Source organism: Equus caballus, chromosome 25 (genome assembly GCF_041296265.1).
Source record: "Equus caballus isolate H_3958 breed thoroughbred chromosome 25, TB-T2T, whole genome shotgun sequence".
NCBI lineage: Eukaryota > Metazoa > Chordata > Mammalia > Perissodactyla > Equidae > Equus > Equus caballus.
Genome location: NC_091708.1, coordinates 10,060,433 through 10,073,191, shown reverse-complemented (window position 1 = coordinate 10,073,191; position 12,759 = coordinate 10,060,433). Strand labels below are relative to the sequence as shown.

The following is a 12,759-nucleotide window of genomic DNA, read 5'->3' as shown; positions in this document are numbered from 1 at the left end:
TAATATATTGACAAGGAGATCTGATCGGTGGTTACCAGGGAAAAGAGGGGGGTGGGGAGAGGGCACAAAGGGGGAAGTGGTGTACCCACAACATGACTAACAAAAATGTACAACTGAAATCTCACAAAGTTGTAACCTATCATAACATTAATAAAAAAAAAAAATGGGCAAGGGATCCGAATAGATATTTCTCCAAAAGAGATGTATAAATGGCCAATAAGCACATGAAAAAATGCTCAACATCATTAGTCCTTAGGGAAAAGCAAATCAAAACCACAATGAGATACCACTTCATATGGCTAAAATAAAAATGACAGATAATAACAAATGTTGGAGAGAATGTGGATAAATTAGAACCCTCATACATCGCTAGTGGGATCATAAAATGGTAAGCAGTTTGTCAGTCCCTCAAAATGTTAAATGACTCAGCAGTTCCACTTCTGGGTATATCCGCAAGAGAACTGAAAACATAAGTCCACACAAAAATTTGTCCACAATGCTCACAGCAGCCTTATTCATAGTAGTCAAGAAGTAGAAACAACCCAGATGCCCATTAACTGATAAATGGATAAATAAAATGTGATATATCCATACAACAGAATATTATTCAGCTGTAAAATGGAATGAAGTACTGACACATGCTACAACATGATGAATCTTATTTTATTTTATTTTTTTTGCAGGGGAAGATTCACCCTGAGCTGACATCTGTGGCCAATCTTCCTCCTTTTTCCTTCTTTTTCCCCCTCAAAGCCGTAGTACATGGTTCTGTATAGTTGTAAGTTCTTCTGGTTCTTCTATGTGAGCCACTGCCACAGCATGGCTACTGACAGATGAGTGGTGTGGTTCTGTGCCAAGGAAGCAAACCTGGGCCGCCAAAGCAGAGTGTGCGGAACTTTAACTGCTAGGCCCTCAGGGTTGGCTCAACATGAGGAATCTTGAAAACATTATGCTGAGGGAAAAAGGCTAGACCCCAAAGGCTACATATTGTATGACTCCATTTACAGGAAATGTCCAGAATAGTCAAATCCATAGAAACAGAAAGTAGATTACTGGTTGCCATAGGCTGTGAGGTAGGGGAATTGGGAGTGACCACTACACTAATCAGCACAGGGTTTCTCTTTGAGGTAATGAAAATATTCTAAATTTAGATTGTGGTGATGGTTGCACAACTATGAATATACTAAAAGCCACTGAATTGTATGCTTTAAAGGGGTGAATTTTATGGTATGTGAATTATACTTCAATAGAGCTATTATAGACAGCCTGGTGGTCTACTGGTTAAGATTTGGTGCTCTCATCACTGCAGCCTGGGTTTGTTCCCCACTCAGGGAACTCCACCACCCATCTGTCAGTTGTCATACTGTGGCATCTGCATGATGCTGTGATGCTGAAAGCTACGCCACTGGGATTTCAAATACCAGCAGAGTCACCCATGGTGGACAGGTTTCAGCGGAGCTTCCAGACTAAGACAGACTAGGAAGAAGGACCTAGTCACCCACTTCCGAAAAAATTGGCCATGAAAACCCTGTGAACAGCAGCAGAGCATTGTCTGATGCAGCAGAAGGTGAGAGGATGGCACAGAAAGACCAGGCAGGGCTCCGCTCTGCTGTCCACAGGGTCTTTAGGAGTCCGAATCCACTCAAGGGCACTAACAACAATATGGCACCTAGCGTTTATTGAACATTTGCTGTGAGCCAAACTCTGTGCTAACCCTCTCTAGTCTTTTCTCATGTACACTCTTAACAACCTATGAAGCTATCTCACACCTGAGGAAACTGAGGTTTAGAGAGTCTGGGCAATGTGTCCAAGTCCACACTTGATGGGGAGAGCTGACCCACCGCAGCCCCCAACCTTTTACAACTAGAGCCTTGGAAATATTCAGAGGACGTCCCGGTTTGCCTAGGAACTGACGTAATCAGGGCTTTAGAGGCCCTCCCATCCCCACTCTCTGGATGCTGACTCTGGCATCCCTGCTCCATGGAGTGGTCCCCACCTCTCCCTCTGTTTTAAAGAAGAGTGGTCTCTGTGGCCACAAAGGTCAGAAGCCAAAGGACGGAGGCTTTCTTCTCTGATGGCCAGAACCTTGGCAGAGAAAGCTATTTCCTTGCCTGAGAATCAGAGACTGGGGAAAGCTGAGTAGTGAGGAGCTTCCGGGAAGGGTGGAAAGAGTACTAAGTTCCAGAAGGCTTGGGTTCCAGGCCCTGCTCTACTTTCTATTTCCAACTGGCTGTGTGATCTTGGGCAAGTCCCTTCTCTCGTCTGGGCCTCAGTTTCCCTCCTGTACACTGAGACGATTCTTCTGGATGATCTAATAATCTCTTTCCTTCCCCCAGCCTCCCTTATCCCTCCTTGCACCACCACCTACCCAACTGGCTCTGATATTCCAGAAGCAGCCTTGGACTGAGCTTTGAAGGTCCCAGGAGTCATAACCCATCTCTGAGTTTCCTCCTGAGATCTGGGCCCTGGGCCCAAGTCCTGATAGGGTACCTGGCCTTGGCAGGTTGGAGCCTTCAGAGGGGAGAAAGACCCTGAGCCTCTGAGGAAGGCCTCAGGGGGACCTGCATTGTGATGACCTCATCGACTCTATGACATCATCCTCTCTCCCATCCTCTACTCCTCCCCCATCAACTGCTCTGCAAATGACCATGAATCTGAATCCCAGTGGCCTGAGAGAATCTTTTCTCCAGTACCTGCTGCTGACCTTCTGCCTCAGCTAACAAGAAACATCATGGAATTGGAATTCACCGAGAAAAACTACGACAGCTTCCTGCTGCAGAAGCTCAATGAACAGAGGAAACGCAAAGAGTACTGGGACGTGGCCCTGACTGTGGACAACCATGTCTTCTTTGCACATCGCAACGTGCTGGCTGCTATCTCTCCAGCAGTGAAAAGCCTCATCTCCAGAAATGATGTGAAGAGCACCAATGAGCTCTTTATCACCCTTGATCCCAACTACCTGAGTCCGGCCACGGTGGACCAGCTCCTGGACTACTTCTACAGCGGCAAGGTGGTGATCTCGGAGCAGAATGTGGAGGAACTCCTTCGTGGGGCCCAGTATTTCAACACACCACGCCTTCGAAACCACTGTAATGATGTTCTGATTAAGTCCATCCGCCATGCCAACTGCCTGCGTTACCTCATCTTGGCCGAGATGTTTGGGCTCAAAGAGGTATCAGACTTGGCGTACTCTGGCATCCGCGACAACTTCCACTACTGGGCCAGTCCTGAGGGCTCCATGCCTGAGGACTTCATGTGCTGTCCACCTGTCATCTTTGGCCGTCTGCTTCAAGATGAAAACTTGCATGTGCTCAATGAGGACCAGGCTCTCAGTGCACTCCTACATTGGGTGTACTTCCGGAAGGATGAGCGGGAGAAGTATTTCAAGAAGTTCTTCTCTTACATCAATCTCAATGCCGTCTCCAACAAGACACTGATGTTTGCCAGCAACAAGTTGATGGACATGGAGAACAGCTCAGGCCACACATCCCTGATTGAGAGTGTCCTTGTGGAACGACAGCAGGACAGGCCATCCAGCCTGCTGAGCTACCAGCGGAAAGGGGCCCTGCTTGATTCGGTGGTCATCCTTGGTGGCCAAAAGGCCCAGGGCCAGTTCAACGATGGAGTGTTTGCCTATGTCATCCAGGAGAACCTGTGGTTGAAGCTCTCAGAGATGCCCTATCGAGCAGCAGCACTTAGTGCCACCTCTACTGGTCGCTACATCTACATCTCTGGTGGCACCACAGACCGGATTTCAGGGCTGAAGATGTCTTGGCGGTATGACATGGATGATAATTCCTGGACCAAGTTGCCTGACCTGCCACTTGGTCTTGTCTTCCACACCATGGTGACCTGTAGGGGGACAGTGTACTCAGTGGGTGGGAGCATTGCCCCAAGGCAGTATGTCTCTAACATCTATTGTTATGATGAATGGAAAGAGGTCTGGTGCCTGGCAGGGAAGATGAGCATCCCTATGGATGGCACAGCCGTGATCACCAGGGGTGACCAGAACCTGTACATTGTCACTGGGCGGTGCTTGGTGAAGGGCTATATCTCCCGAGTTGGAGTGGTGGACTGCTTTGACACCATCACTGGGGAGGTTGTCCAGAGTATCACCTTCCCCATTGAGTTCAACCACCGGCCCCTGCTCTCTTTCAATCAGGACAACATCCTCTGCATGCACAGCCACAGGCAGAGCATGGAAATCAACCTGCAGAAGACAAAGGCCAACAAGATGAGCACGTTACTGCCTCTCTTGCCCAACAGCTGCCCCCTGGATGTGTCCCATGCTATATGCTCCATCGGAGATGGCAGGGTGTTTGTATGTGGGGGTGTCACCACAGCCACTGATGTTCAGAAAAGGGACTACACCATCAATCCAAACGCCTACTTGCTGGACCCAAAGACAGGCGAGTGGAAGACCCTGGCCCCCCCACCAGAGGCACTGGACTGTCCCACTTGCTGCCTAGCCAAGCTACCTTGCAAGATTCTTCAAAGGAATTAAACCACTTTTAGTTGGGAGAATAATTAGATGCATTATTATTCACAATTTAATGAGAAAGAAAGAGAGGAAGATGGCCTGTGGGTTCCTTCTTAGTGTTCCTGTCTGTGTTTGGCCCTGAAGGGGAGATCCTGGGCTAGGGCTGCTCTCACTGGAGGGATCCAAGCTGAGGTGGAATGGAGTTCCTGGTGGAGGGGACTGAGGCATCTCCCGGGCACTGGCCAGGGTGGTGTCTGGAAACCCCCTGATCTGTCCCCTGCAGTCACCTGGCAGCATGTGCTAGACTGACAGGTGAAGCAGTTGCTTAGAGCTGTGAGGCCTCAGGCTCCTCCAACACTCACTTCCCTCGAGTCTGCCCGGGAAGGCAGGTGGGCCAAGGCCAGGTCTGGGAGAGGAGCCTCCTGGCTGGGAAGGGAGAAGGCGGTGTGGGCCAGGCTCGGGGATGAGGCAGAGGGAATGGGGGAGGCAGGGTGACTTGGCTGTTGTATTCGACCACGCAGCTGTGATGTGTTTGTGACTCATTTGTGAGGCACTTGGGGGTTACTTAACACTTGTTTCCAGAGAGCAAGTTTCATGGAGAACTTTCTCCAGGAATGTGAGTCTGAGGGACTGGAGGTGATCGAGAGGTCATCAAGGGAGAGAAAAGAAACCTGTGTCTCTATTGGAGAGCAGCTTGGGGATGAGGCGAGATGACAGGATGAGAGAGACAGGGTGGTGTAGTAGTTAGGGTATAGACGCTGGGGACAGATGGCCTGATCAAATACCAGTTACACCACTTACTGGGTCATCCTGGGTGAGTTACTTACCATCTCTGTGCCTTAGGTTCCTTATCTGTCAAAGAGGGACAATAAGAGTGCCTACCTCACAGGGTGACATGAAGTTTAAATGAGTTAATACATGCAAAATGCCAAGGACAGTCCCTGGCATATATTAAAGGGCTACAGGAGTACTTTTTTAGAAAGAAAAAAATGGGTGAGGCAAGGGTCCAGGCTCTTGGGTCCTTATATTAAGTGAGGTCCCATCAAATGCTCTTTGAGATCCCCTCCCTCAAAGCCTCAGTGAGCTTTCCTCAGTTCTAACTCCCTCTGTTTCCCTTTCCGTCATGTGTGTACTCAGACATAATCCTCAGCAATTTAGAAGGAACTGACCGTGTCCTGCAACAGCTGTAGAATCCTCATTCATCCCGTCTCTCATTCATCCATGAATTTACTTTCTCCTCCAATGACCACTTCACACACACACCATCACTGAGGTCTCTCTGTGCAGGGCCCTGTTCCAGGTGCTGGGGCCACAGGCATGATAGAGACAATCCATGTCCCTGGGAGGGCGTATCTGTGCCAGTGCCCTGCAACGGGAGTGTTATGCAAACCACATGAGTAATTTAAATATTTCTAGTAGCCACAGTAAAAAGGTAAAAAGAAACATGTGAAATTAATTTTAATTTTAACTCAATATATCGAAAATATTATCATTTAAATAAGTATTCAATGTAAACATTTATTAATACGATATCTAATGTTCTTTTTTTCATACTAAGTATTTGGAATCCAGTGTGTGTTTTACACTTAGAGCACAGCTCAGTTTGGACTAGCCACAGGCACAAGGCCCCAGGAGGCTAGTGGCTCTTATCAGACAATGCCGTATACTGTACATATCCCCATGGTTCAAATCTGCTCCATCTCCTTCCTTTCCTCACTCCGCCCTCCTCCACCTGCTCAGCATCATCTTCTTGACCTCTCTCTTGGCTGGCCTCTCTCTTCAAAGCCTACCCTCTGCCCAGGCCTTACTTTCCTCCTTCCAGGCCAGGACCTTGGACTTCACAGCTGACCCTCTCTACCCTGGAACTTCTCCCACATTTCTCACTTCTCCAACCCTGGGCAGCCCCCTCCTCTGCTCACCTCTCTACCGTCCTCCAGCTGGAAGAGCAGGGTCTTACGGATCAATGCAGCTAAGCCCAGCTGCCCCTTCCCCACCCCACCAGGCTTAGCTGACCACTGAGTCCCTTCTCTCTGACTCCAGAGGCCACTCCCCACAGCTGATTTTCCAGCCCTCTCTGGGGTCCTGGGGCCCCGCTCTTCCCCTGTCTTCTTTCTTGGCCACTTACCTCTCATTCTGGCACCAGAGCTCGAGAGAAATAGAGTCAGATGACCTGAGCTCCACAAACAGTCCCATGTCCACCAAAACTCTCCCCAGAGCTGCTGCTGTTGAGCACCTCGGAGGAAGAGGTGTCCTTCCGCGATTCAAAGCTCGTGCCTCCGCTGTGTCTTCATTGTGTCCCCTCACAACTTCTCAGCCTCCTTGGTTCCCTCTCTCTCCACATCCCCTTCCCGATTCTTCTCTTCATCCCACACATATTCTCAAGTTTGCCCTATCCTGAAAGCAAACCCTCCTCAGCTCTGAGGTCTGCCTCTTGCCATCTGCCCATCTCTTTCCTCAGCTGAGCTTCCTGAATGTTGTCTGTGCTCTCTGGCTCCAGATCAGTCTCTAACCCACTCAGCCTGGCTTCTGTTCCCACCATGCCCCCCAAGTGTCTCCTGACGACACTGTACTCTTTGTCCTTTGCTCAGCATTCTTTCTTTTCCTTCCATTCCTCTTCTGTATAGTGTTGTGTCACAGGAATCCATCATTTTATTTATCTAGTCTCCTGTTGATGGACATCTGGGTTGTTTCCAGTTTGGGCAGTGTCAAACAATGCTGCTCTTGTGAATGTATCTTGGTGCAGGTGTACTCAAGTTTATCCAGGGCACATACCTAGGAGTGGAATTGCTGTCTTCATTGCTAGATAATGCCAGACTCTTGCAAAGCGATTGTGCCAATTCACATTGCCATCAGCAGTGTACAGGAAGTCCTGTTGCTCTACATGCTTGCCAATACTTAGTATTGTCCAACTTTTTAATTATAGCCAATCAGACGTGAATAGTACTCAATGTGATTTTCATTTGCATTCTCTTGACTGATAATTAGTTAAGACCTTTTCATGTTTATAGGCCTTTTGGATTTCCTCTTTTGGGAAACATTTGTTTCTTGTTTCTATTTGGTTGACTGTCCTCTCTTATTTGCTTGTTGGAATTCTTAATACATTCTGGAGGTGTTCATGTGGAAAATATCTTTTTCAGTTACACATGTGGAAAATATTTTCTCCCACTCTGTGGCTTGCCTTTTCACTCATATATTTTAATCTACTTAGTCTGATTTGTCTTTTCATTTTTGGTTACTGCTTATTGATACTTGAAGAAATCTTTCTCTACTCAGAGGTCACGAATTTCCCAGATGGATATGTAATTGACCCAGCACCAATTTTCCCCCTTCTCTGCAGTGCCACCTGTGTTGTAAATCACATGTCCATACACGAGTGGGTGTGTTCATGGGCTCTCTCACTCCATTGTCTATTTGTCTGAGCTGTGCCAATACCATAGCTTGATCATCTCCTACACAGATTAGAATTAGCTTGTCAAGATCTACCAAGAACCTGTTGGGATTTTGGTTGTGATTGTACTGAATTTATAGACCAATTTAGGGAAATTTCATTGAGTTACAATGTCAATTTTTAAAATTCATGGACATGGTATATCTCTCCATTTTGGGGAGTCTTCTTTAATTTCTCTTAAAGTTTTATACTTTACACTGTAGAAGACCCACACAACTTTGGTTAGATTTATTCCTAGGAACTTGACATTTTAGAATTATGTGTCTGTGTGTGGGTATATATAGTACATACATTATATGTACATATAAATACACATATATACATATTTGTATTTTTAAAAATTTCATTTCGTCCTTTTATACTTAGTCTATAGAAATATAGCTGATTTCTATATGTTGAATTTGTATTTAGTAAATTGTAGATCTTCAGATATTCTGGTTGTGAGCCCGTTATCAGTTGTCCATGTAAATATCTTCTCTCTAGGCAAAATGAATCACAGCTCTAAATGTAAAATGTGAAACTACAAAACTTTAGAAGAAAACATGGAGAAAATCTTTGTAATCTGAGGTTAAGCAAAGATTTCTTAGATATGACACCAAAAGTATGATCCATTAAAAAATTGACAAATTAGATCTCATCAAAATGAAAATCTTTTCCTTTGGGAAAGAAACTGTTAAGAGGATGAAAGGACAAGCCACAAATTGAAGAAAATGTTTGAGAATCACCTACCTGGCAAAGGAGTTGGGTTCGGAATATGTAAAGAACTTTCTAATAACTTACTTGTAGACATGTCCATACTTTCCATACACAATTAGATCATGTATAAACAATTACTTGTTTTTTTTCTTTGCAGAGATTTCCTCTTTTCCACGTTTGCTAAGAGTTTTTTATCGTGATAGATATTGAATGTTCTGCATCTACTGAAAGTAGCATGTTTTCTCCTTTAATCTATTAATAGGACAAGTCCCCATTATTAATTTGTCAATGTAAAACCCTCCGTCTGTTCCTGGGATAAACCTAACTTGGTTATGACGTGTTGTGTATTTTTTTTAATTTAAAATACTATATGTTTTTGCATAATTATTAGATTAAGTAATTATATAATTCCTTTAAAATATTACTGGATTCTATTTGCTATATATTCACTCAGGGTTTTATTTGTAAAGTTATCAAATGGAGATATTGTAAATGATATTTTTGAAATTTTAGTTTCTAATCATACATTGCTAGTACTCTGTATAGAACTATAATTGATTTTTGTGTGTTGATCATGTTCCTTGCAACTTGGCTAAACTCATTTATTAATTTTAGGAGTTTTTGGGTAGATTCCTTGACATTTTCTCTGCAGACAGTCCCATCAACTGCAAATAGGGACGGTTTTCTTTCTTCCTCTATCCCTCTTCTTCCAGTTTCTTAAGTTGGGAACTTGTTTACTTGAGACCTTTCTCCTTTTATAATGTAAGCATTTAATACTATAAATTCTACTCTAAAAGTGACTTTAACTACATCTCACACACTCTATATTTGTATTTTCATTCATTCAGTTCAAAATATTTTCTAAATTCTCTTGAGACGTCCTCTTTGACTCGTGGATTTCTTAGAAGTGTTGAATTTGCAAAGGTTTGGAATTTTCCTCGTATCTTTCTGTTGGTGATATCTACTTTGACACCATTATGGGCAGAGAGCATACACTGTACTTTTTTCCAACTCTTATATTTGTTAAGGTTTGTTTTATGACCCAGGGCATGGTCTGTCTTCGTGAACTGTCCTTGTGCACTGGAAAAAAATGTATATTTGGTTACTGTTGGATAGAGTGTGCTCTAAATGCTGGTTGGATCCAGTTGGTTGATGGTGCTCTTCATTCCTTCTATATCCTTGTTGATTTTCTTTCTGTGAGTTCTACAGAGGTTTATGAGAAGAGTGTTGAAGTCTCCAACTATAGTTGTGGATTTGTGTGTTTCTCCTTTCACTTCTGTCAGTTTTTGCTGCCTGTATTTTGAGGTCATTGTTGTTACATAATACACATTTAGGACTGTAAAGTTTTCTTGTGAATTGGCCCTTTTATCATTGTGTAATATATGCCTTTATCCCCTGTAATGTTTCTTGCTTTGAGTCTAGTCTGTCTGATATGAGTGTTTGCACAGTGTCTTTTTCCATCCTTTTACTTTGAACCTTTCTATATCACTATATTTGAAGTGAGTTTCTCATAGACAGAATATAATTGGTCCATGTCTTGTTAATCATTCTGACAACCTCTGATCTTTTTATTGAAGTGTTTTAAACAGTTGCATTTAATGCCATTACTGATAATGTTTGGATTTAGGTCTACCAGTTTATTATTTGTTTTCTATTTTTCCCCTCTTTTTCATTCCTCTGTCTTCTTTCCCATCTTCTGAGTATTTGAACATTGTTTACTGTTTCATTTTAATTTACTGTGTTTTGACTATAACTCTTTGTATAAAGTTTTTAGTGGTTGTCCTCAGGATTACAATATACATAATGAACTTTGTAGTCTATTTGAAATTAACAGTTTACTACTTTGATGGAGCATAAAAACCTTACTGCCATCTCAGTCCCTTTACCCTCTCCCTTTATTTGATAGTTGGCTTATATGTTACACCTACACAGAAATCCTAGCAGACACTGTTAAGGTTGTTTTTTGTTTTTTGCCTTCAAACATCAAGCATATCTTAAGAGAAAAAGAATAGTCTATTATATTTACCCAGATGTTTGTAATTTCTGTTGCTCTTCTTTCATTCCTGATGTTCCAGGTGTGCTTTTGGTGTAATTTCCCTCCTCTCTGAAAAAATTCCTTTAGCAATTCTCTTAGAGCACGTTGGCTGGCCCTGAATTCTCTTACTTTTCCTTCTTCTGAGAATGTCTCTATTTCGTCTTCATTATGGAGGTTATTTCACGGGATATGAAATTCTGGCTCAATAGTTCTTTTTTTCAGCAACCTTAAAAATGTTGTGCTAGCACCTCTTTCTGACCTTCATGGTTTCTGAGGTAATTCAGCAATCATTCAGATCATTGTTTCTCTGTCAATAATATGTTATTTTTGTCTGGCAGTTTTGAGGATCTTTTAATATCCTTTAGTTTTCAACAGTTTTATTATGATGCATGTGGTTATAAATTTCTTTGCCTTTATTTTGTTTAGGGTTCACTCAGCTTTTTGAATCTGTAGATTTATGTCTTTTGGTAAATTTGGGAAGTTTTTAGCTGTTATTACTTCAAATGTTTTCCCAGCTCTACAGTCTCTCCTCTCTTTCTGGAAGTCCGATGGAAAAAATGTTGGAGGTGGGAGAGTTGAGAAGACTCAGTGGTGACTAAATGAGCAAAATTTCTTTTTGGGAGTAATGCTGAAAATGTTCTAAAACTGACAGTGGTGATAGATGCACAACTCGGTGAATATACTAAAAGCCATTGAACTGTACACTTTAAATGGGTAAATTGCATGGTATGTGAATTATATCTCAATAAAGTTATTAAAAAGATACTACGCCTGTGTCTTGGTCATCCTTTCTTTCTTGGATTACTCACTCTGGAGGATGATGACGTCTGTGTCTTGAGCAACCTTTTGGAGAGGCCCACGTGGCAAGGAACTGAGGCCTCCGGCCAGCAGCCACGTGAGCAACCTTGAAAGTGGATTACTCTTCCCCATCAAGCTTTCAATGGCTTGAGAAAGCTATTGCCCCGTCAATAGCATGACTGCATCCTCAGGAGAGATGCCGGGTCAGAACCAGCCAGTGAAGCCCTCCCAGATTCCTGACCCTCAGAAACTGTGTGAAACAATGTTTATTTTAAGGTGCTATGTTCTATAATAATTTATAACACAGCAATAGATAACACAAGCTCATCTATCTCTTTAAGGCAGGAATTTCTAATAAAATTATACTTTTTATATTGAATAACTATTTATGAAATTTTCTGGTATATTTTGTTGCTTTAATTAAATGTATACTACTAGTACTTACAATAATGTCAGTCCGAAACAAAATTTTAACAGTCAGAGCCTTATAGTCATGGGATATTTTTTAAAAGTCAATATTTATATTACATAGAAGATTATGTACAAAGATTATGTTACAAAGAAGTCTGTTAAGTTGATGAATAAATGTCTTTCAACACAAAAAATTCTAATATGATAGAACTTAGAAACAAGTGCCGGAATGGTAGTATTTGTTCATGGAGCAAAAGTTAGAATCTGAAATTTCTTAATGAAAAGCTTTGTCATGTATTTTTTTAATGTATGATGGTAACAAATCACCATGCTATCTAGGTGCCATTGGATACACTGAAAAGAGCAATGGAACGATTTTATTGAAAAGAATCGATATTTACAATATATTAGAAATTACATCCCTTGCAACTAATTATTATGAAAAAATTTAGATGTCAATTTAAAATGCACAAGAGGCCTGTAGATTTTTTAAAAATTCGTTTAGGGAGGGTATTTTTATCTTCCTTGGAGTTAATGTTGATTCTTAAATCTGTGTCTTGATTTTCTACATCAATTTTGGGAAATTCTTAGCCATTTTCTCTCCTAACAATGCTCCATTCTCTCCTCTCCTTATAGCTAAAATTAAATCTTTATAAAATCTATTCCTCATATTTCATGTTTTTTTATGTTCTTTTCTGTGTTTTTCATCCTTTTGATTCTGTGTTTCAGCCTGAATATTTTTCTGCTCTATCTTCTGGCTCACTAATTCTCTTTTCAGCTATGTCTAACCCACTACTAAATTTATCCACTGAATTCTTAGTATCAGATACTGTAAGTTTGAGTTCTCAGATTTTCAAACTGCTGAAATTCTTGATATTTTCTTTCACTTCC

General features: G+C 42.4%; 1 protein-coding gene across 1 annotated transcript; it reads left to right on the top strand.

Moving 5' to 3' along the window:
• Positions 1-664: 664 nt before the first annotated feature.
• Positions 665-4,578, top strand: LOC100066986 (calicin). Its single transcript, XM_001497133.5, has one exon. The coding sequence runs from the start codon at positions 2,732-2,734 to the stop codon at positions 4,502-4,504; it is 1,773 nt and encodes a 590-aa protein (XP_001497183.1). The 5' UTR covers positions 665-2,731; the 3' UTR covers positions 4,505-4,578.
• Positions 4,579-12,759: the final 8,181 nt, after the last annotated feature.

Bases quoted from the DNA above. Each gene is read 5' to 3' on its own strand.
- LOC100066986 (XM_001497133.5), top strand. From the start codon at position 2,732: ATGGAATTGGAATTCACCGAGAAAAACTACGACAGCTTCCTGCTGCAG.